Here is a 24,026-nt window from a genome sequence, read left to right as displayed (position 1 = left end):
CCCTGACTGGAAGGATAGACAGAAAATCAACAATACTATTAAACCATGGACATGTAACTACACGGTTAATGCTTTCCAGCCTGGTGAAGCTTAACAATGCTGATGCTAATGACGCCATTGAAGCTAACTTAGCAACGGGACCTCACAGAGCTATGCTAAAAACATTAGCTATCCACCTACGCCAGCCAGCCCTCATCTGCTCATCAACACCCGTGCTCACCTGCGTTCCAGCGATCGACGGAGCGACGAAGGACTTCACCCGATCATAGATGCGGTCGGCGGCTAGCATCGGATAGCGCCTCTGCTATCCAAGTCAAAGTCCTCCTGGTTGTGTTGCTGTACCCAGCCGCTAATACACCGATCCCACCTAAAGCTTTCTTCTTTGCAGTCTTCATTGTTCATTAAACAAATTGCAAAAGATTCACCAGCACAGATGTCCAGAATACTGTGGAATTTTGCGATGAAAACCGAGCTTTTTGTATAACAAACTTATTTTGAAGGTGTGGCAGCATTAATCTTGCCATGGCGTTGCTCCACTATTGTTTACATGTAGGGTAAGAGTGTGTTAGATTTGTTGAAATTATGTGCTTTTGGAGGTTAAGGTTACAAAGATAACTTCAAACATTAATAACACTTTTGAAAAATTTGCAAGCTGATGCAATGTTTTTGACAATAATACGCCTCAAAACATTGCAAATTTAGCTGCAACCTTGTGAAAAATCTGCCCCAAAATCTTTTTCGGACACAAAAATCCCCCCAAAAAGCTTGCAGAATCATGGTGTGTCTGAATTTTTGGGGGAAACTGTACCAGCTCACGGTAAAGACTACCTTGCAATTTTGCAATTTCTTTTGTGATTAGTAAAGGACTACCTTACCTTACATTAAATGACAATTTGGCCAACTATGAATTTAACTTGTTTAAAGGCTAAGATCCATGTATACGTGTGTAATGGAGATGTAACTTTACCATATAAAGTGTGATCTGTATATGTAGAAATTGCTAGAGGTACATATCAGGGTTTCCCACACATTCATTTATTTGTGGCGGCCCGCCACGAAAGAATTATGTCCGCCACAAATAAAAATAAAAAATAAAAAAAAAATAATTAAAAAAAAATAATCCCCCACTTACAACCCTTGATACTGAGTGACAAGCAGGGAGGTAAGAGCTCCCTTTTTTTTTTTGTCCTCTCCAGCTTCTCAGGCAAATCATATAGTTGATGTAGATGCCCATATCGGCTGTTCAGATTTACTTTACAAAAGAGAAGTGTAGGATACTTCTCTTGTTGCCTTATTTGTATTTGACTTTATTAAATGTATTTATATTAGAAACACAACATGTGTATATAACAAAGGGTGCAAAGTCTGCAGGCAGTAGGAACAGTAGGAAACACATGGTTAAGTGTAGGGAGTAAAACTGATGGCAGTCTAAAGTTCAAGATTTTTGGAGCTCTTTGTTCAGTGGATCAGATGTTTGATGAAGCTCTGTGTCTATCTACCACCACTACTGTTTTCTGTTTATTTGTTACTGACTGTGGCAGGACACCTCTGCCTCTGTTTCACTTTATGTTGCTGGTAAATAATATGGTTGTAGTAGTAGACTAAAGTTAAATTATTTAGTATGCACTAATTAAAGGGGCAGAGCTTTGAGACAATTTAGCTTTTATATTTTATAAGATATATTTTTTGTAAGAACCACACTTAATAAATATATTTCAGTGAATAACTTATTGTTCAAATCTGTATATAAATATGTACATAAAGTGTTGTAATTATATTGTAAATTGGATGGATGGATGGACGTTTAAAACAAAACTGTTATTATTAATTAGTAAGTATACATTTTTTGAGCCTTTTTAGAGAAAATCAAATCATTGTAGTAAATTATGCAAATTACTCGATGATGTCACGATGACCACGCCCATAACCACGCCCCCACCGCCACAGGTATCTCGGCAGTTTATGGGAAACACTGCATATACATTCATAATGCCATAACAATATTCTACAGATTCCCCTTTGCATTTAATTTGGGATAAAATATTGCACACTGCGTTTTTTTAATTAAATAATAATCAAGGGGGTTATAGGCAAAAAAAAAAAGGCCTTACAAATATCTGTCAAAAAATTTAACAAATTATATCTGTTAAGTTGCAGAAACGAGTTGAAAAATGATTTTATATTATGGACCATTTTTGGATCTAAGGCTAACAAATGTAACTTTATTGTGTGTCATTGTGCTGGATCATATGCAAACTGGCAGACTTCCCGCAGTTTCTATTTGTGTCCACGCAGCAATTATCAATCCTTACAAATTCCAACAAGACAAAGTTTCGGTTTGAAAGCAAGAGAATCTGAGCGGGGTTCCGGATCCATCTTCGCTGAGGAGTGGAAAGGATTTGGACACTTTGGATGTTGGACGCATTGATGTTGCGCAATGTGATGTGTGCTTTGATTCCGTGCCACGAGAGTAAAGTGTGTTGGATGATACACGCTGTGAAATAAATCTTTAATGATCCTTGAGGGGGAACTGGGTCATGACAATAGCGAAGAGTATAATAATATAGACTTGATACGAATGGAACAAACACAACGTGGAGGAGATAAGAGCAACTGTACATCTTTGTCATGTTAATTCCACACAATTGAAAAATGTTTACAAATGAAACATTTACAAGTCTGCATTCACACAATTCTCTCATCCCTGTTCCAGTTGCAATTATGTAGGTCCTGCAGCGAGCTAACAAGCAGCACTTTGATGACGCACATTGTTAACTGCAGCCAAAAAACATAATTATAACAATATTGCCTGATCAATGCAAAATGTGGTCATCTTCATTTAAAATGTTGCTTATTACATAATTATTCAGTTTAATATTTTAACATTTGAACATGCTGCACCGACAGGCGAGGCAGTTCCACTTCCTGTTCCTCACTTATTATGTACGATGTCCGGTATTATATCAGAAAGGAATGCATGATCCCACGTCACCAAGTATGTTTTTTTGTTGCCATGGAAAGACAAGTTAAAGTTAAAGTACCACTGATAGTCACACACACACTAGGTGTGGTGAAATTATCTTTTGCATTTGACCCATCCCGTTGTTCCACCTCCTGAGAGGTGAGGGGAGCAGTGAGCAGCAGCGGTGGCCGCGCTCGGTAATCATTTTGGTGATTTAACCCCCAATTCCATCCCTTGATGCTGAGTGCCAAGCAAGGAGGTAATGAGTCCCATTTTTATAGTATTTGGTATGACTCGGCCGGGGTTTGAACTCACAACCTACTGATCTCAGGGTGGACACTCTAACCACAAGGTCACTGAGCAGGTCAAAGAAATTATAGATTGTTAGATAAATTTGTGTTTTATCGAGGGTTTTTATGTATGTTGGAACATTTGTGTGGAGTTTCGATGTTCTCCTCATGCTTGCTTGTGTTTTCTCCAATTACTTCTCTCACATTCCAAAAATATGCATGATAGGCTACAGAGTCTAAAATGTGGGAATGTGGAGTGAATGAATGATGAGTAAATGAATATCGCTTGCTTCTACTCTGTTATCCCACTTCTGTTGCCAAATATGGTTCATCTACCTCTTCAGAGCCACATTTTTCACCATGGAAAAACATTTATGAAATTCAATCAATCAAAGTTTATTTGCATATCCCTTAATCACAAATGCCTCAAAGGGCTGCACAAACCACAACGACATCCTTGGTTCTGATCCCACATCAGGGCAAGAAAAAACTCAACCCAATGGGCACAAAGAGAAACCTTGGAAGGGACCGCAGATGTGGGGACCCCCTTGGGTGACCGGTGCAATGGATGCCTAATGGATAGGGTTCATAACATGAATTAGATATATTTTTGTTGTATTGAGGTTTTCAATCACCAATGAAATATGTGTTGTGATTGGCAGGTGACCAGTCCAGGCTGTTACTCTGCTTCTCAAAGCCCGCTGGGATAGGCTCCAGTTCACTCCTAACCATAATGAGGACAAGTGCTATGGATAACAATTAAAATCCATATCTCACTGTGTTACATCATAGGAAAAGATGCACGATCCCACTTCTGTCGCTAAATACAGCTCCTCCCTCTTTACATGACTTTGTTTGTTGTGGTCGTTCAAGTAAATAATCAAAGAATAGTACAAAGTATTGAATCAATGTGTCTTGTCATGTACAGGAAAGGCCTACGCCCCCGAGTTCTACTATGACACCTACAGCCCCGTTATGCAGAACCGGCCCAGAGTCTACGACTTCAAGCTCCAGTGGACCCAGATGAACCCCAACGCCGTGGACCGCATCGTGGCCTACAGGCTCGGCATCAGACAGGTAGGACTTGTAACTTCTCTTTTCTGTTCCTTGCTTTCATACACGTGGTCCCTTAGAAACCTTCAAGCAAGCATATTTTTTATTGCTTCAGGGGCTTTCCAAACCTTGAAATAATCCTATAATCTTGGATCCTAGTTATTGGTCTGCTTCTTCCAGGCAGGCTGTGCGCACGGTTGTTGTTTTTTGATGATGCTGCCACAGGGGAAAACCGTTCTTCCACCCAAAGATGGCACGCTTGAGCTCGCTTGTATTCGCTTTGACGCCACCAAATTTTTACACCTCAATCCACCGTCTCGTTGTATTCGGGGGCTGGAGTGCGCCTCTACGGGCGGCCCAGAATCACTAAGAAGCTGTCAGGAGCAGTCAAGTATAAGTCCTGTGGATTTTTTGTTGTATTTTATGAATCATTCCTGACTCTGTTCTCCGTCAGAAGCTCAGTCATAGCAGAAAGAGGAAGAGACCCCGCCGAGAAGAATGCTAACCGCGGCTCACACAATTTGACAAACCGGCTGACGGATGGCCCCGTTACATTCCCTATATTTGCCAAACCCGACTTTTGGTGGCTTCCTTCTCCCTCAATGCTAAGTCCTTTTATTTTATTTTTTTTTAGCAAACAAAGCAGGCGGGACCATGGCTTTGTATGTTAAGCTCTATGCTAGCAGCTGCATTAATACAATAGATTTGCAGGTTGGCTTGAGTGTGAGCTGACATCGAGAAGCCAGTTTAGAAAAAAACAACGCAAGTTTCCATGTTAAAAACATTGCAGATGTTGCTTACCGTCGATATTCCAAGTTTATTTCACACGGTCAACTTTTGTAAAACAAGATGCTTGTCCGTTGATCGAGAGAGAAGTCTTTTTATTTCATATTTTAAGCCACTTCTGCTCACAGCTGTCTGCATCATGTGTCTGCATTTGCGCTAGAATGCACTGATTTTGGAAAGCTCATTAACATTTAAATGTTTTTCTGCACTCATTTGTTCAAAAAAGCAAGAACATCACTAGTCCATTTAGTTTAGCCCAGATTTTATGTTTGGGGCAAATTCATTTATTCCCCCTTCTTCCCTCAATATGTCGAGAGCACACAGATAGCGTATTTGCTTTCTCTCAAAGATTATTTGTTGTTTCTTTTGAACTTCACATTTGTTTTCCCAATTGTAGGTCAAAAGTAACTTTATTGATGTTTTAACAGTCACATTTGTCCCTCTGTCGAGGTGAATGATGTAAATTTGGCCGACTATAGAGCTTTTAATACTATCATCATATCAAGATAATGCATGTTGATGACACATTCTATTTGACAGCGACAAACTAAAAGGATGTGTACTCAATGCACCGTAGTATCCTCGCTGGCGGCTAATGTCCCTCCACAGTGCAAAGCCACTTTCAAGTCAGAAATCCTCGCCTCCACGGCGGCAAATTAACTGTTTCCTACAAGTAATCACTGGAGGACAAGGAATAGCCACTCATGCTACCAGTGTTAGGAAAATTGCTTTCAAAAAGTAAGTAATTGCAGCTAGCACATTACTTTCCAAAAAAGTAATTAAATTACTAACGGAATTATTCTTTAATATTAGTAAACTTTTTAAACTTTCATATATCGATGTTTCATGAGAGAAGAGTGCGTGACTGTGTGCCTTTAAAAGGCGATTCCTGTTGCCAAGTGAAGTGTGACCTCAGGGAGGGTGCGTTCATTGGCTGTTTTAGCTCAGCATTGGTAGTCTGCGGACAAAGGCAGATTGTTGACTGCAGCCACCGTGGAATATTTTCACTAATAGTTAATAATGCGATGGAATGTGCATCAATGGCTGTGTCTCTCATTGTCCTCAAACGGGGTATTGTAGAATTATTCTTGTTGATGATTGTCACTTTATTGAATGTTCATAATTCCACCGTTGTAGTAGTAGTGCGGGTGCAGTGTTTGCTGCTTGCAGTGGTAAAAAGCTCCTTTGTGTAAGTGAACTTGCTGAGATTTTAAAGTTGTCTTGTCCGCATCAATAGTCGCGTGCCACGTTATAGCAAAAATATCGTAAACGACGTTGTAACTTATCTAAAAATAAATAATTTGGTTACTTGTCACTAGAAAAACTAATGTTGTTATCCAACAGCGTTTTTCCGAACAATGTACAGTACACAATGTAGGAGGATGCCATAAGCCATGCTAAGCACTGAGCTCGAGAATGTAAACATAGGTGGGCGGATCAATACAAATATCGACAGTAACAATACCAAGTCGAGTGTGATACTACAGTAATTAGATCAATATGTTTTATACCACGCAGTCTTTTGTTGTTTTTGTTATTGTTTACAAACTCAGGAAAGTCCCTAGACATCACACGACTTTAAGAGCAAAAACCAAAGGATTTAAATCAGAGTCAATAGTAAGACAAAATTTTAATATTTATTTGATATTGTTACACCGCTATACTGTGTTTTTGCCTGGTTATAATAATAAGGTCTCTCATTGTATCCCATTGGGTTGAGGTTTTTCTTGCCCTGATGTGTGATCTAAGCCGAGGAGGTCGTTGTGACTTGTACAGCCCTTTGAGACAGTTGTGATTAAGGGCTATATAAATAAACTTTGATTGATTGATTGATTGATTGATATAATCGTGATCAAAAATGTAATAATTCAATTGTCTTGCAAATTTAAATTATTAGTATCAGCATTGGTATGACTGATACTGCTCCTGAGACTACTAGGTATTTGATCGATACCGAAATTGGTAGTATCACCCAAAACTAATATAAAGTATTGAAACAAAAGAATAATACGTCTTTATTACATTGGAATGGAAGTGTAGATAGAAATCATTTTACAACAAAAAGTAACCAGATATTATCAGTAACTATACAAGTACAAACATTTGTAGATTACTAATAGTTTTGACAAAATAATACAACCATAAAGAATGCAATGTTACCGCATACATAGGCAACGAAATTAGGAGCCTTTGTAATGGGTTTTAAAATAGTTCTATCATCATCTATAGGCCAAATAAAATATTGTGATAAATATCGTTATCAGTGTTAATTTTTTTGACTTATAATTTCCGTCTTAGTTATCATCAACAACCTATTTTCCCCTGACAAAAATAAGATGATTAAAAATCAAAGACAAATGCATGTCGACAAGGACGACCACAAAATTAACCGGCTTTCTAGTCAACGAATAAAAACGAGATAAAAATGTTGACAGAAACAACATCCAATCATATTTAATCTTGTTTTATAGATGTGTGGGACGAGTTTGGAATATATCCAATCGCAGGTCTTCAACAGTGGAAGGGCGGGGAATTAGTTACGAGGGAGGGAGAGCCATTCAGATGTTTTTTCTTGTGAGATGAGGAAGTTGGAGTTCTCCTCGCCAAAATTAAAGTTAAAAAAGTTAAAGTACCAATGATTGTCACAAACATGTTCTACATCTTGACAAGATGTAGAACATGTTTGTGACAATCACTATAAGTGTGTACACTTGGGAGAAAGTGAAGAGGCAGATTTAATTTTTACTGCTATGGTTCCATCAGCAGGCGAGTCAGCGCGACATCTACACAACTGTAACGTAGAGCTAATTATTTATTTTCTTTACAAAAAAAATATCAAATAATACTCTCTGCCTCGTTTTTTAAATCGTTTTTTTAAAAAATGAGAATCGATTCTGAATCGCACAACGTGAGAATCGCGATTCGAATCGATTTTTTCCCACACCCCTACTTATTGGCATTGACCTGTGGAGCAAGAAAATACAAACTGCGTCATTCCAGACCATAAAATCATTCTCCTTCTGTGGTAAACATATGCTTTGTAGGTAGGCTAAATAAAAAAAAATTCTAATAAACTTTAAAGAGGCTGACTAAAATGTGATGTAATTTTGTTGACTAAAACTAGATACATTTAGATAACTACAATTTTACTAATACGTATATACAGTTTCATCAAAAGACAATGACTAAAACTAAAATAAAAACTGCTGTCAAAATTAACACTGATCCTTATCGCAGGAGGATACAATATCAATAAAGTACTATCTATCTATTTATCTATATAGATTTTATGCCACACCCCCATCTTTACTGAGAACTTATTAAAATAATCTCCTACAATTGTTTGAGCTGCTCAAACGCTTGCCTTTGAAAGCTGTTCACAACATCATAAAATAAATAAATAAATGATAAATGGGTTATACTTGTATAGCGCTTTTCTACCTTCAAGGTACTCAAAGAGCTTTGACAGTATTTCCACATTTACCCATTCACACACACATTCATGGCGGGAGCTGCCATGCAAGGCGCTAACCAGCAGCCATCAGAGGCAAAGGGTGAAGTGTCTTGCCCAAAGACATAACGGACGTGACTAGGAAGGTAGAAGGTGGGAATTCAACCCCAGTAACCAGCAACACTCCGATTGCTGGTACAGTCACTCTACCAACTTCGCCACGCCGTCCCTAAAGAAAATCCTCATTCCTCAGGCTTTGCTACACATCTTAAAATAACACATGGCGCTCTGCTATCTACATGCAAGATAACTAAGTTTGATAATTTTGTATTTTTCAGCAAATAGGCTAGCATGATGTTAAAGGGTTCAGTTAAGTTCTATTTCAGTTTATTTCGAACATGCATACGATACAATGTAATGCATCACATATTTCCAGTTGTTTTATTACAGCACATCCAAAAAAGGAGTAGGAAGAAGCAGTGTATTTAATGCCACCTCTTTTCATATCATTGCAATTTTATCCCATTTCCTTGTTCTCTGTTTATAACAGAACAGTGAATAAATAAACGTTATACCATAAGTAAGTAAACTAATATTATATACATAAATAATCATTAAATCAATAAAAAAAAAAGGTTCAAGATGTTCATCAAAATTGTTCTTCTTTGTACTTTGTGAACAGTCTCTTAAACTGAATCATATTGGTGCTCTGTGTGATTTATTTGCTTAATCCGCTCCATAATTTAATTCCACATATGGATATGCTAAAGGTCTTAAGTGTTGTGCACGCATACAAATGTTAGCATGTAGCTAACATTACTATCCTGTCCCAGTTCTTAATATTATGTTGTTGTATGTGATATAGCATCTATAACGTTAGACAAGTGCACATTTACAGTGTGCATTTCAAAAGAAGATAAAGTATACAGTAGCGCTTCTTGGAAACACACAAACACATCTCTAAACCATTAAAGTGACAGCCACAAAATGGCATGTCCTTAGTATAATTTTTCTAAAAGTGCTTTTAAACCATTTGTATTCCAGCATCAAGGCAAAAGCATCAAGGCAAAGACACATCTAATACGCTATTGTGGATGCTCTCAGACTTATTATTAGTACAATACAACATATTATATCTTATATAATATACTATATATATATATATATATATGTATATATATATATATATATATATATACATATATATATATATATATATATATATATGTGTGTGTGTGTGTACATGAATTATGTTGGACTGCAGGATAGAAAGCTGTCTTTCATATTCTTGCAATTTTCTTAAATGTGAAGTCATAGAAATAGTAATAGATTGCTTTATGTCGGCCTCGTGAGAGGCTGACAGTCGGGCTGAAGGGGAAATGGAAGTCTTAAAGGCGGGATTGGGCATGAATCACCAACACATATCAGCACACCTGTCAACAATGTAACATCTGGTCCATCCCCCCCCAATGTCAACCTAGAAACCATCGTGCCAGGGTGCCCCTGTCCCTCTCCTGTGCCTTCCCAAACGTCTGATGTCAGGTCTGAACGTGCGTGTCCATCAATAGCAGCAACACAAATTGCATGCAGGCAATCAAGCCAGCGGCTTTCTCTTGCAACGTGTTTCTTGTCGCTCGTGCCACCACCGCTGCGTATTACTTTCATCAATCCTGTTGTTTTCACCCATAAAGTCTCACACTGCGCAGTTGACACAAAATCAATAGAGCACGCTGCTTCCCTTGGGGAAAGAGCGTTAATGGGATGTGAACGGAAGCCTTAATTGAGTGCAGGCGCCGGGATTCAGTAATCATTGATATAAACCAAAACAAAGGTGCACAATCCATATGACATTATACAGTAAAGTCCATTCAAAATGTGGGGAAAAAGTTAAGTTGTTGCAAGTCGATCAATATGTTTCCCATTTGTACATTTTGAGGCAATTACATTCCAGTTATGGAATTATAGGCAAATTGCAATTTAAGTCGAGGCATAGCTCTGGAGGCCAACACAGCGGGAAAAACAATAAAATAATATATCTGTTTGAGAAAGCAATAAAATGAAACACAATAAAAGCAAGAAGTTTCGGTTGTCATGGGTGCTGCTATGGAATTCCAGCTGTATTTGTCTTAATAACCTGGGAAGTGCTGCAGCTGTGTTGTGCGTCATAGTTAGTCAGTGTTGGGCAAGCTTGGTTAAGTTAAGTTAAAGTTAAAGTACCAATGATTGTCACACACACACTAGCTGTGGTGAAATGTTGTCCTCTGCATTTGACCCATCCCCTTGTTCACCCACTGGGAGGTGAGGGGAGCGGTGAGCAGCAGCGGTGGCCACGCCCGGGAATCATTTTTGGTGATTCAACCCCCACTTACAACCCTTGATGCTGAGTGCCAAGCAGGGAGGTAAGGGCTCCCTTTTTTTTTTTTTTGTCCTGTCCAGCTTCTCAGGCAAATCATATAGTTGATGTAGATGCCCATATCGGCTGTTCAGATTTACTTTACAAAAGAGAAGTGTAGGATACTTCTCTTGTTTCCTTATTTGTATTTGACTTTATTAAATGTATTTATATTATCATTTGGTGCAGCCGGGCCGTAGCACGAGGGGATAGAAAGAGAAAAAAAGGAAGACAGAGGGGGAAATTGTGGGGACAAGAGGAGGATTAGACAGAGAGACGCAAACACAGCAATAACAACAATAGAGCAACATCAGCAAATACGACAAAAATGATGGTAAAAGTGATAGCAAATAAACAGTTAACGAAAATAAAAAATAATACAGAAATTACAATGAGCATTATTACACTACAAATGGACCAATACAGACACCAATAGAAATAGCGCTGTTGATAATGAACAATACCAATAATTTACCTTTATTATCAACAATACAGTTGTTCAAATGCAACAATACATATACGTAATGATAAGTAGAGACACGAAAAAATGGAGGGGAAGAAAGAGAAGCAACCTATATTAACCTTGTAGATTGGTGTAGTAACTATAGGTTAAGCTTTGTCAGTATGCCATGTGTTATACCCAGTTTACCCTGGGGGGAACAAGTTAATATATGTTTAATGAAACGTGATTATGTGCATGAGTGTATGTATGCATATGTACTTGTATATGTACAGAATGTGTATTTGTGTTTGTACAGTGAATGTACAGTATATGTCAATGACGTGCAGTCAGGGGAGGCAGGTGAGGCGGGGCCTCACGGGCCATCATGGAAAGAAAAAAAATGTAAAAAGAAAAAAAAAAATTTAATTGTTATATGTATCCAGTGATTATACTATAAAGTTATTTTCCATTTAACTTCACCAGTTTTAGATTATTTTTATTCAAAATCGCTGAATTTTCACATTTGCCGTTCAAATATTGAGAAGAGACTTGCTGTGATCAGCAGCCAGTTGAGGCACGTCACTGAGTTGAGCCTCACATGGATTGCGCAATGACTCGGCTAACTGCTGGCCTGCTGTGCAGTGAGACCGTATTGCTATATGAATTATATTATACATTTCCATAGTTTAGTTAGCTGAGGTATATAATGTACAGTGTATTTTGTCAACAACTGTATGTGTGTAATGTATTTCTTGTGCTGAGCGATCATAAAACGGCTGCGAAGACGCACTGGCTGACGCTCGCAGTAATCCCGCCTCCTTATGCTGGATAATGCAAAAACAATAATGTTTGTGTTGGAGGAGTTGTGAATGACTGCTGGGCCAAAACATTAGGTACACCTGCAGACTGCAGCACAGATTTCATATTTCAGTCATTCACAACTCCTCCAACACGAAGATTATCGTTTATGCACTTTTTGGCTTCTTTTTAAATAACTTTTTTAAATAGATTCAATCTTGCACGTGGAAAGTTTAAGTGTGGGCTTCAGTTGATATAACACTCCCGTCAGGGGGTGCATTCTACGGCAGGAGTGCATTAATCTAGCACAACAGCGGCGCATGGACTTCATTTATAAGTAAAGGTAAGACCATAATAACGTTTTTTTTTATTAAATGTGCTTTTTTGTGTGCTACAGTTTGTATGTGTAAAGTTAAAGTTAAGTTAAAGTACCAATGATTGTCACACACACACACTAGGTGTAATGAAATGTGTCCTCTGCATTTGACCCATCCCCTTGTTCACCCCCTGGGAGGTGAGGGGAGCAGTGGGCAGCAGCGGTGCCGCGCCCGGGAATAATTTTTGGTGATTTAACCCCCAATTCCAACCCTTGATGCTGAGTGCCAAGCAGGGAAGAATGCTGGTATGAGCTTTTAAACACAACCCGTTAACTGCTGCCAATCAAATGGTGAATAAGATACTCTTTAGGGTTCATATGTTTGTAAATCTGACTGTGATGAAGTCAGTGCCTCACCAGCCATGAACCTCACCGCACGTCACTGGTATATGTACTGTATGTGTATATGTATGTTTGTACAGTGAAAGTATATGTACAGATTGTGTATATGTGTTTGTACAGTGAATGTATATGTACAGTATGTGTATGTGTATGTTTGTACAATGAATGTGCGTGTGGATGTACGAACTTTGAGTATGAAGATATGTACTGTATTTGTATATGTATGTGGGAGCGTAGGTACCTATGTATGTATGTATGTATGTGAGTATATATGAATTTGTAAGTACAATATATTTGACTCCCAGTGTGTGTGGGAGCCAGAGTACGGCCCCAGCCTCCCAGAGAGCTCAACCCACAAACAGTAGGCGTGGCGCCCAGGGAACTAGAGACCACCGCCCCCACGCAGCCAGGCCGGCCAGCAACAGGAACCCCAGAGCCAGGCCCTTCGCGCCGCCATATAAGAGCCAGCAGCAGGCCGCAGAGGACAAGGCACGAGAAAAGCAGGGGAAAGCCGGACCCCAAGCCAGCGAGAGACCACACCCCACACGGGCAGAAAGGCGGGACGCCCCGCCCGGGGGGCCCAGAGACTCCCTGCAACCGGACGGGAAAACCTCCCCCGCCCCACCGGCATCCGGGCCCCCACGAGCCCACCCCCCACCACCGGAGAGCGCGGCGAGGCCCGCCCCCGGCCACGCCACCTAAATCGGCCGCCGCAGGACCACCCAGCACGGGGCCACGGGAACCACCCACCCCAGCCGCAGGGACCCCAACGATGGAGATGGAACAACCAGCAACCGCTCCGTCGAGTTCCCCCCCTGAGGAAGGGAAAAAATTAAAAATAATATTAATAAAAATATATTACAAAATAAATAATCAAACAAATAGTAATAATAATCATTATCATTATTATATATATTTAAAAAAATAAAATAAAATAAAATTAATTTAAAAAAGTACAAAATAAAAATAAAAAAAACATTTAAAAGAAGATCACGGACATGCTGACACACAAGGTCACTACCCCAGCAGCTGACCGACTCGCAGCACCTCGGAATACCTTGCAGCACCAATCTACCACAATAGACGCAGGGACTAGACCTAGCAGGCCCCAACCAAGACGGGCACCCGGAAGGGATGGACGGTGGGACCCAGGAGCTCCAGACACGCAGTCCAGATGCAGTAGCCTGAGACGCCGACCCCCGCCTGACAAGCAGGCCCAGAGCGTACCCCCAGAAATATACATACATACATATATAAATATACATACACATACACATACATACGTATGTGTACACATACACATATACAGTGTTGGGACTAACGCGTTACAAAGTAACGCGTTACTGTAACGCCGTTAGTTTCGGCGGTAACTAGTAATCTAACGCGTAATTTTTTATATTCAGTAACTTAGTTACCGTTACTACATGATGCGTTACTGCGTTATTTTACGTTATTTTTTATGTAGTATCGGCTAGAAACAGAAGATCTGAGTGTGTTTTATTGCAGCGCTGCGGTGGAAAAGAAGAGGCTTGCTTTCTGTGGGTGTGGGTGGGGGGGGCTCCCATACTGTAGTTGAGGGGTGCAGGGGAGACGTTCCTCCAGGGCCTATGTACTTCGGGGCTAACAATCTTCACTTTACCCAGAAGTGGGTCTTTACAGCTGAGGGCGAATGACGGCGGTTTGTTGCAACTTTGTGACTTTATTGGACGCAGCTGTCACACCAAATTTCTTCCCCCTACAAATTTATTCCTCCCCCCCTTTTACTTCCGGGGCTGCGTCCAATAAAATCACAAAGTTGCCGGGGGTCCTTAATCGGCACGCGACTGTCCTGTTTCGCGCCTGTACAAAAAAAAAACAATAATCGATTTCTTCAGATTCCAGCAGCTGTCACAGACAAAGTATCCTTCCACCGACGGGCAGTCAAAGCCGAAGTGCTATCGATCGCTGTCAATGACGTAAGAGGACACATGACCACGGAAGTAAATGGGGGGGCGGGGGGTGAGGTTTTTGTAGGGGGAAGAAATTTGGCGTGACACAGCCATCCACCAAGCTAGAGCACCTGCACGCACTCACTGTCGCCGCTCGCTCACCTCTCTCGTCCACTCACTCACTGACGTCACTCACCTCACATGCTGTCAGGGCCACACACACACACACACACATACGCTACTCTCATAACAACTAACAAGACATCATGGCGAAGCCAGAAGTCATGTTTTTTAACATGGAGACATTCTCAATACTTTTCTTTTGTCGAGCACAAAGAAAATAACATTTTAGTTAAATGTAAGTTGTGTCTTGGATCAAATATCCTATCTACTTAAAGTTAAAGTTAAAGTGCCATTATTTTGCTGCTATTTAAAATAGTTTTGTCATTTTTTTCTGGCCTGAAATAAATTGGCCCTTTGAAACATATCTTTTTCTTTGTGTGTTGTATGTAGACCACATTGCTTAGCAGAGTTCAGTGATGCAAATGCATGTCAAGTTGATCAACAGATTGTATTATTCTCCAGTGCAATAACAGTACTGAAATGTAGGCTAAAAGGGCATTAATGGGAGCCTTAAAAAAAAGGGGAAAAAAAGAGGTAACTAAATAGTTACTTTTCACAGTAACGCATTACTTTTTGGTGTAAGTAACTGAGTTAGTAACTGAGTTACTTTTGAAATAAAGTAACTGGTAACTGTAACTAGTTACTGGTTTTCAGTAACTAACCCAACACTGCACATATATATACATATATATACACATACATACATATACACATATACTGTATATACATACACACATACATACACGTACACACACATATACATACATATACACACATATGCATATATACATATACACACACACATCTATAAACACACACATACCTATACTCATACATGCACACACATATACATACATACACATACATACCTACATCCGACAAGCCAACCAACACGACAATAAACGAGTATGAGGCCTGCAAGTTCGTCAGCCCCGACAACCACCACGCGCGCGCGCTGCCACCAGTCACAACATCAGCCACCCCCCTGCACCAGACCCAGAAGCCACGGGCGCCCACACCACAAACAAACGGCAGCAGAAACAGCAGCTGCAATACCCCCAGACAGCCAGCACCACCCACTTAAATCAAAGCGATCGAAAAAACTGCGACCGGCAACCACACGCCAACAGGATCACGGAGACAAGCCAACGCCAGCCCGCCAGTCAGCCCAAATGCCAACATGCAAACAAGAGACACCAACACCTCCCCCACCAAAAGACCCCACCACCCCAACCCAAACCCGCACAAACACACCACCGCAGAAACAACCGAGACACAGCATCTAGACCAGACATGGGGGCCGCGCCGCCACCGCATCAAGTCACCAACAGAAACCCCACAGCGCAAGGTCGGGCCACACGGGCACGGATCCCACCCAACAGGAAGCGAGACCCGTGCGACGCCACCCACAAATAAATAATAAGATTTTAAGAATAATTACAAAATATATACATATAATAAAATAAGTAAATAACAAAAATAAAATAATAAATACATTTAAAAAATGTTAAAAAATTAAATATTAAAACAAAAAAATAATAATAAATGAATAAAAGCCTGGCAGGCCACCAGACCGCAGTCCCCGCAACCCGCGCCGGCCGAGGAGGCAATGAGGGGTGCGCCGTACTCCCGAACCCCAAACCGCCCATGCATGTGTACAAGGCCCCCAGAGTGTCTACTGTGTAGTTAAAATTAGGAGGTCAGCCGTTACAGCCGACCTCCAGTCCCTATTGATGTGTGTACTGTAGCATGAGTGAGATATGTGTGCTTGTGGGAACTAATAATGTGATTAAAATTGGGGGACATCAAGGTCATGGTGGGTCCCAACCAAGCCGAGCCCCCCAAATCCTAAGTGTCTAATATGCAGCTAAGATTGAGGGATGGGCGAGCAGGGGACAGACAGGAGGGCTGGAGCCCCATAGGAGGCATCCTCATCCCCCCGCCATGCCTCCCCGCAGGACAATCCCCCAGAGTCTTATATATGTGTGACTGTGTGTGCTATAAGTAGGAGGAGTAGAGGGCCCGGACACCCCCCCCCCCCAGTCCATGTAGGCGACAACCAGGAACTACGGCCAGCATTTAATCAGCATTTTGATATGCCACACCTGCGAGGAGGGATGGATTATCTTGGCAAAGAAGAAATGCTCACTAACACCTATTGAGACAGATTTGAGAGGAATAGGGCTTTTGTGAATATAGTAAAAAGTTTAGATCTTTGAGTCCAACTCATGAAAAATGGGAGCAAAAACAAAAGTATCCCATTCATATTTTTATTAATATATATATATATATATATATATATATATATATATATATATATATATATATATATATATATATATATATATATATATATATATATATATATATATATGGTACCTAGGTACCGGGAATTAGTACCATATTCATTCAAATGTGAAAGAAAACATATCCAGGCTTGAGTGCGCTGAGCAGAGATTGAGCAGTCATGAAATTTGAGCTATGTGCGGACCTCTGCGGACTTCGTTTCGCTTACGTTCCACCTTAGTCTGTTTGGGCCTTAACTCCTACCACCTATTTACTTGTAAAATAGCTGTAATGAAAAACTTCATTGCTTAATACTGCAACCATAAGACTGTAAGTAATTACTTCATTTGAATTGTTCTCACACACACGCATGCACACACACACAGAAACACACACACTGTTTTATTGTCGCCCGCAATGGCGCTCCTCAGCGGCTTTGACTAAGAAAGGCATGAACGCACGTCTCGTCGACTTTTGTGATGCAGAGGCTGTCGCTTGTCTTTGTGCAGCTCTGCCCCCTTAAAAGTGATTCCCAAGGATAAAGTGTACCTGGCTGCCTCGTTTAGCCCCGGGCTCAGCTGCAACAAACCATTGTTTTTGCTTCTTTAGAAAAAAGCCTTTGACCGCCAGTCTCCTCAGTTTAGCTAGGGAAGACTCATGTGATGTAAACAATTTCTTCAGCCTTTAAAGGGAGGGACTGCAAAGCACGAGTTTGCTTCATGGAGACGGAAGCCAGTGAGCTCCAAGTTGGTGCATGAGGAGGCGTGTACAGCACATGCACACCAATCCATAAATTATTGTGCCTAAATGTAGCCAACCACCGAAGGCATCACGCAATGTAAACCAACCAGTCAGAAGCAACCTAAGGCGGGTCTTTGTGTCTTTATCTTTCACACACACCTCAGTGTTGTCAACTTGGCAATTTTCTCGCTAAATCTAGTATTTTTCTAACTCGTCTTTGTGACATTGTTTCTCAAAAGCGACAAATCTAGCAACTTTTTTGGATGTTTGCAGACATGAAAGCACGTATCACTCTAATGTCCTTAACGTACAAGCGGTGGTGCTGTGAGCCTTTCCTCTCAGGCGGTCACCCGTCTACTGAATGTCTGCTCTTGGACAGCTTGCACTGAAAACACATTTAGTTGTACTTTTAAATGCAATTGCAATGAAGTCCGTTTCATTCTCGTCAAAGCAGAGAGGAGACCCACACCCACTCTGCAAAGCTGCCGCTGTTTCTGCCTTTGTTGAAATGTAAATGTTTCATCACCGTCATGATTCAAATAAAACAAAACCTATCATTCATGTTAATGAGCCAGTCAACAACAACAACCCTTCAGTCTTTTGATCAAGTTTTATACGCTAACATTTAACGATGTAGAACAAAGAAAAATACAACTAAATTAAGTTAAAAAGTACCAATGATTGTCACACACACACTAGGTGTGGTGAAATTTGTCCTCTGCATTTGACCCATCCCCTTGTTCACTCCCTGGGAGGTGAGGGGAGCAGTGGGCAGCAGCGGTGCTGCGCCCGGGAATCATTTTTGGTGATTTAACCCCCAATTCCAACCCTTGATACTGAGTGCCAAGCAGGGAGGTAATGGGTCCCATTTTTATAGTCTTTGGTATGACTCGGCCGGGGTTTGAACTCTAAACCTATCGATCTCAGGACGAATCAACAGAAGAAAATTGATTTACAATTGTAATCATAATTTGCATTTTTTAAATCACACATCTTTTTTTCTTTTCTTTAAGTTTGTGGATTGAAATGCCTTGAAGTTTTACTATTTGCCAATAATTAATACAGGACTCGCCAATTTTGTATGTGTCTATTTAAAAAATAAACACATCACAATGTTCTGACATAAAACATGTATATTTATTTTCGCCATGCAAAACTTCCATCTGCATTGTGGGCGGTATAGCTCGGTTGGTAGAGTGGCCGTGCCATCAACCTGAGGGTTGCAGGTTCGATCCCCGCTTCCGCCATCCTAGTCACTGCCGTTGTGTCCTTGGGCAAGACACTTTACCCACCTGCTCCCAGTGCCACCCACACTGGTTTAAATGTAACTTAGATATTGGGTTTTCACTATGTAAAGCGCTTTGAGTCACTAGAGAAAAGCGCTATATAAATATAATTCACTTCACTTCACACTTCACATTGAATTGCATCAAATCGTATCGAATCGCATCGTATCGAATCATGATGTTTTCAAAAGTATTGTTCGTGAATGTTATCGTAACCCATGTATCAAGATTCCTATCGGATTGCCATTTGAGGTAGCGATGCAAACTAATTTTTCCAATTCATTAATGTGTATTTTTTATTTGATAATTGCATTTATTGAAGAGTTATCTGCCAGCAGTTTGTTTCGATGAAAAAAAATCATTAAAGCTATAAGCAGTTTCTCTGTTTTGTTGTTCAATGACCTTAAAACCGAGATACGTGAATACTGGCTGGCTTAACTATTAAGAGAACTGTTGTATTTAATTGGTGTAAATTATGTTACAATTACAAGATCCTAACGGGAAGTGAATAAATGTGTTAGTAATCGCTATGAATTGGAAAAGGGGTAGGATTAAATAAGCTCTGCTTCTTCCCACTCCTTTTCAAACATGTGGTGAAGAGATATGAAAATATGTAGATTGTATGATGTATCATATTGTGTCTGTAAATTAAACCATAACCATACGCGCTGAACCCTTCCATATTTTTACAGTCACGGTGATGCTAAATAATCTTTGCTGCTGAGCCAAAACAGATTTTGAGTGAATTCAAAAGCCGCAAGTTACTTTGAGACTAAACATGCCTAATGAGCTAGCAGACTGTCAACAGCTCAGAGAGGGAAAATTGTTTCAGTTGTGTTACATTAAATGTTGCCGCATCCTACAAATGCGTATAGACGAGGTTAATTGGTAGATGAGAGAGAACATCCTTTCTTGAATGCTGAAAAGGATGTATATTTGCACTGCTTGCACACTCAAATAATATAAAGCTGTGGGAAATGTATTTTGTAATGTTCATCCAATTAAGATGAAACAATCAGTTTTAAATCAAATAGGGATTTGGTATGATAAAAAGGACATCTCTTTCCCATGTGTGCGTATTTCCCGTACGATTGATGTCACTGCTGAGGAGGAGTTTGCCCGATCACGTCGTCAGATCCCGAATCAGCGAAATTGCCGAAATCTGTTAGAGCGGAATATTCAAAATGGCTGTTTTGTGGATGTAAAGTACAGAATATCAGGAACATTTAATAATGCAGAAAAACATATCACCAAACATATTTGACAATCAAAGCATGATTGTAACAATCCACATTTTATGTTATTAATGCGTGAAACTGCTATCAACATGGAAGTGTAGCTCCTCTTCTCTAAATGCAAGTGCTCCTGCTGTAAAGCAAGAATCCACATTATGTATACCTACGAAATAGAAAATCTAGCAAGACACCAACTTACTGCAAGGTTTTTTTAAATTCTCTTTAAAAAAGTGTTCATATCCTTTTCGTGTTGAGCTGTTTCAAAAAGAATAATGTTAAAAAAGACAAAACATTGCAAAACTTAAAAAAAATATCTGTCTAGAGTCCACTTATTAATGACGAAAACATTTTCTTTCTGCAATTAATTTTGAGTGGACAAAATGCGATTAATCGTGAATAAATATTTTAATCGTTTGACAGCCCTAGTATTTATTTGTAAAATATGTAATCCTGAACCACTATTGGAATCATCTGCTGTCCATTGGTGGTGTTCTTGTCATTTTTCCAGGACCTTCAATGTGACCTTTTCCTTTAATTTTTTTTACTGACAGCCGCCAAATTGAACAAAAAAATATTCAGAAATAGGGGTGTCGGATATCGGTCTAATAGCAGCAAAAAAAGCAAGTATGGGATGATATGGGTTTGCATGTTAAATGTCTGTACCTCTGACACAAGCAGTCTTGCAGCGTGTTTACTTGCGCAAGATGGACAGCCAGTTAACATCTAAATGTCCTCCAATAAGCACACAAGGTTGCTCTTCTTCGTATTTTAATTAAGTCATTTACAAAATGTAAACATGGTAGGGTATAGGCCAGGGGTGGGCAATTAATTTTTACCGGGGGCCGCATGAGCAACCCGAGCACTGCTGGAGGGCCACACCGACAATATTTCAATTAAATTTTGCACAAATTATTTTTGATATACCGTAAGATAGATAATAATAATAATAATAATAATAATATTTTCATTTAACCTAACTTATCTTTATACAAAAGCAGATGGCTTTTGATGGTTTTATTTTTAACACTTTCTTACACAACACTTCCTGATGTATATTACAATACAAAAATTTCAATTTCTGTCACTTCATCCTGCATCCTCTTTGTTGTGAACGTAGCACGTCTGTAAGGTGATTGGCGAAGAAGGAGGAAGCGTTGCTGTTGCGGAAATGAGGAGTGAGGATTGGTTTTCCTTTTGGAAAGAACGAGATAAGTTGAGCTGTGTTAGTATAGCATGCTCAATAAAAGTTTAAAAAGAGCATCAGACTTGGTGTGCACTTCTTCTGGACGCTACAATTGATGTCACAAGTGGGATGAAATGCCTCCCAGTTCGCCTTGCCATCAAACCTGGGAGTCTTCATTGAGGGCGGAATTCCCCCCGTGGCAAGCAGCGTGGCTGCACCTGTAAACGCTGTCTCTCTCTCTCTCTCTGTCTCTCTCTCTCCCTCTCTCTGTCTCTCTTTGCGGCGAGCTCCTCACGTGGCACGTACCTCCCGATGACGTAGCACACAAGCAGCGCAGTATGCGCAAAGTTTTACTTCTGACACCAATTGTAGCGTCCAAAATAAGTGCACAGCAAGTCTGACGCAATTTTTAAACTTTTATTGAGCAAGCTATACTAACACAGCTCAACATATCTCGTTCCTTCCACACGCACGTCTCCTCACTTCTCATTTACACAACTCAAGAAGACAACATCTACTTCAGCAGATCGTTACACTATATTCTTTAAACACAAATAAGCACACGGCTTTACCTTTACTTGGCAGTCCATGTCTTTTTTAAAACACGCCATTGGTCATCAACTTTTCTCTTTTTAGCATCTCGGGGATAACCGGGCATCACCTGTCGCTGTGCGCCTTCCCTCATAGGACATACGCACATATAACACTTTTCAAAATAAAAGCAGCACAGTTGTATTGCACACACGACAAAGATGTTTTTTTAAATGTATTTTGTATTTGTGATTGCCGCTGCACGCACGAGCATACGTCCACACGGAAGTAATACAAATAACGCTTTTCAAAACAAAAGCAGCACCGTTGTATTGCACACTCGAAATAGATGCTTTTTTAAATGTATTTTGTAATTTATAATTGGCCTCACGCGGGCCGGACAGGGACGTACAAAGGGCCGGATGCGGCCCGCGGGCCGCAGAATGCCCAGGTCTGGTATAGGCTATTAGGAGATAGCAGATACACAACACCTAAGCACACACGCTATGCATCAGTAATAAGTGTCCTTAATTTAACAATATTTCAGTCTAAAACAGCAGATTTGTCAAATTGAACAAGTATCAAATAATTATAATTGCATATTACTTACAGATAAACATTTTAAAAATTATTCAGTAACAAATGTGTCCGCATCATTCAACTTACTTCATCGTGAGCTTAACTTAATACATTTTTGTGGACACTATGTGTCTCTGAAAAGCAATTACCACTCCACTTCAATTTAAAGACAACATAAATCCATTCCAGAAGGTTATGTTATGCACCAGGGGGGAGTAAATGCCACAGACCACAAGGGGGCGCAGTAGCTCTATGTATTTATTATATATATTTACAATATATATAATAATCAAACCATAATAATATAATCTACACACGGGTATGGAGTGTGACAAAAATCCAAGGGGTGTATGGTGTGAGACTCTATGTAATAATTAATGAGTGTGTTACCGGGAGTGTTGAGTGAGAGGCGGAAATCCCGAGTGTCCGTGAGACAGGCAGGAAGTCAGGGGGCTCAAGGATCGAGGGAGGCAGTCCGGAATCCAAAGGGAAGTCGAGGCACACAGCTCGATCGCGGGAGACAGGGAAAACACTGCGGGAAACACAAAGGACATAAGACATGGGAACTGGAAAGACACAGAGCGAGAGCAAGTTCATGGGAGGGGAGCCAGAGACGCGATAGCTTACTGTAAACAGAACTACGTTCTGGCGCCGGATCTTCGGGTCCGCTGTTCTTTATACTGCTCGCCTTCATCAGTCCCAGGTGCGCTGATTGCTGAGCGCCTGCAGCTTTGCCTGCGTGTGGCCGCAATGCGGCCAGAGCGAGCAGGGGCGTGTCCTGGCGCACGGCAAGCAGAGGCGCCAGCAGAGCTTGCAGCAGAAGGCATGCTGGACTGCGAATGCGCCGTGACAGGTTAATAATAAATAGATTAAGGTTTTTCATACCTATCATTGTTCTCTGTTTGACTATTTTCACTTGATCAAACCCAGTGGTTCTCAACATTTTTTTCACCAAGTGGTACTCCAAGTACAACCAAAATTACCAACATTAAAATACAGTAGCGTAGTAGGCCCAAGTATTAATTAAAACAGAGCAGGGGTTTTATTTACCAAATATATCTAAGGACAAGATCACGGGTACAAGCGGCCGAAATGGGTTTCCTCCGCCGGGTGGCGGGGCTCTCCCTTAGAGATAGGGTGAGAAGCTCAATGTAAAGCCGCTACTCCTCCACATCGAGAGGAGCCAGATGAGGTGGTTCGGGCATCTGGTCAGGATGCCACCCGAACGCCTCCCTAGGGAGG

The 24,026-nt window shown here is 40.5% G+C and overlaps 1 protein-coding gene across 2 annotated transcripts in view; it reads left to right on the top strand.

Annotated features, from left to right (window-relative positions):
- The window catches only part of LOC133648689 (MAM domain-containing glycosylphosphatidylinositol anchor protein 2-like), a 562,410-nt gene that overhangs the window by 432,177 nt on the left and 106,207 nt on the right, over nt 1-24,026 (top strand). For both annotated transcript variants that reach the window (XM_062045021.1, XM_062045020.1), the window contains exon 11: nt 4,181-4,329. In XM_062045021.1, coding sequence (XP_061901005.1) covers nt 4,181-4,329 — 149 coding nt within the window. The remainder of the gene's footprint in view (nt 1-4,180; nt 4,330-24,026) is intronic.

This window comes from Entelurus aequoreus, linkage group LG04, assembly GCF_033978785.1.
Source record: "Entelurus aequoreus isolate RoL-2023_Sb linkage group LG04, RoL_Eaeq_v1.1, whole genome shotgun sequence".
Lineage (NCBI taxonomy): Eukaryota > Metazoa > Chordata > Actinopteri > Syngnathiformes > Syngnathidae > Entelurus > Entelurus aequoreus.
Note: the sequence above shows the minus strand (reverse complement) of the source record. Positions and strands in the feature narration are given on the sequence as shown.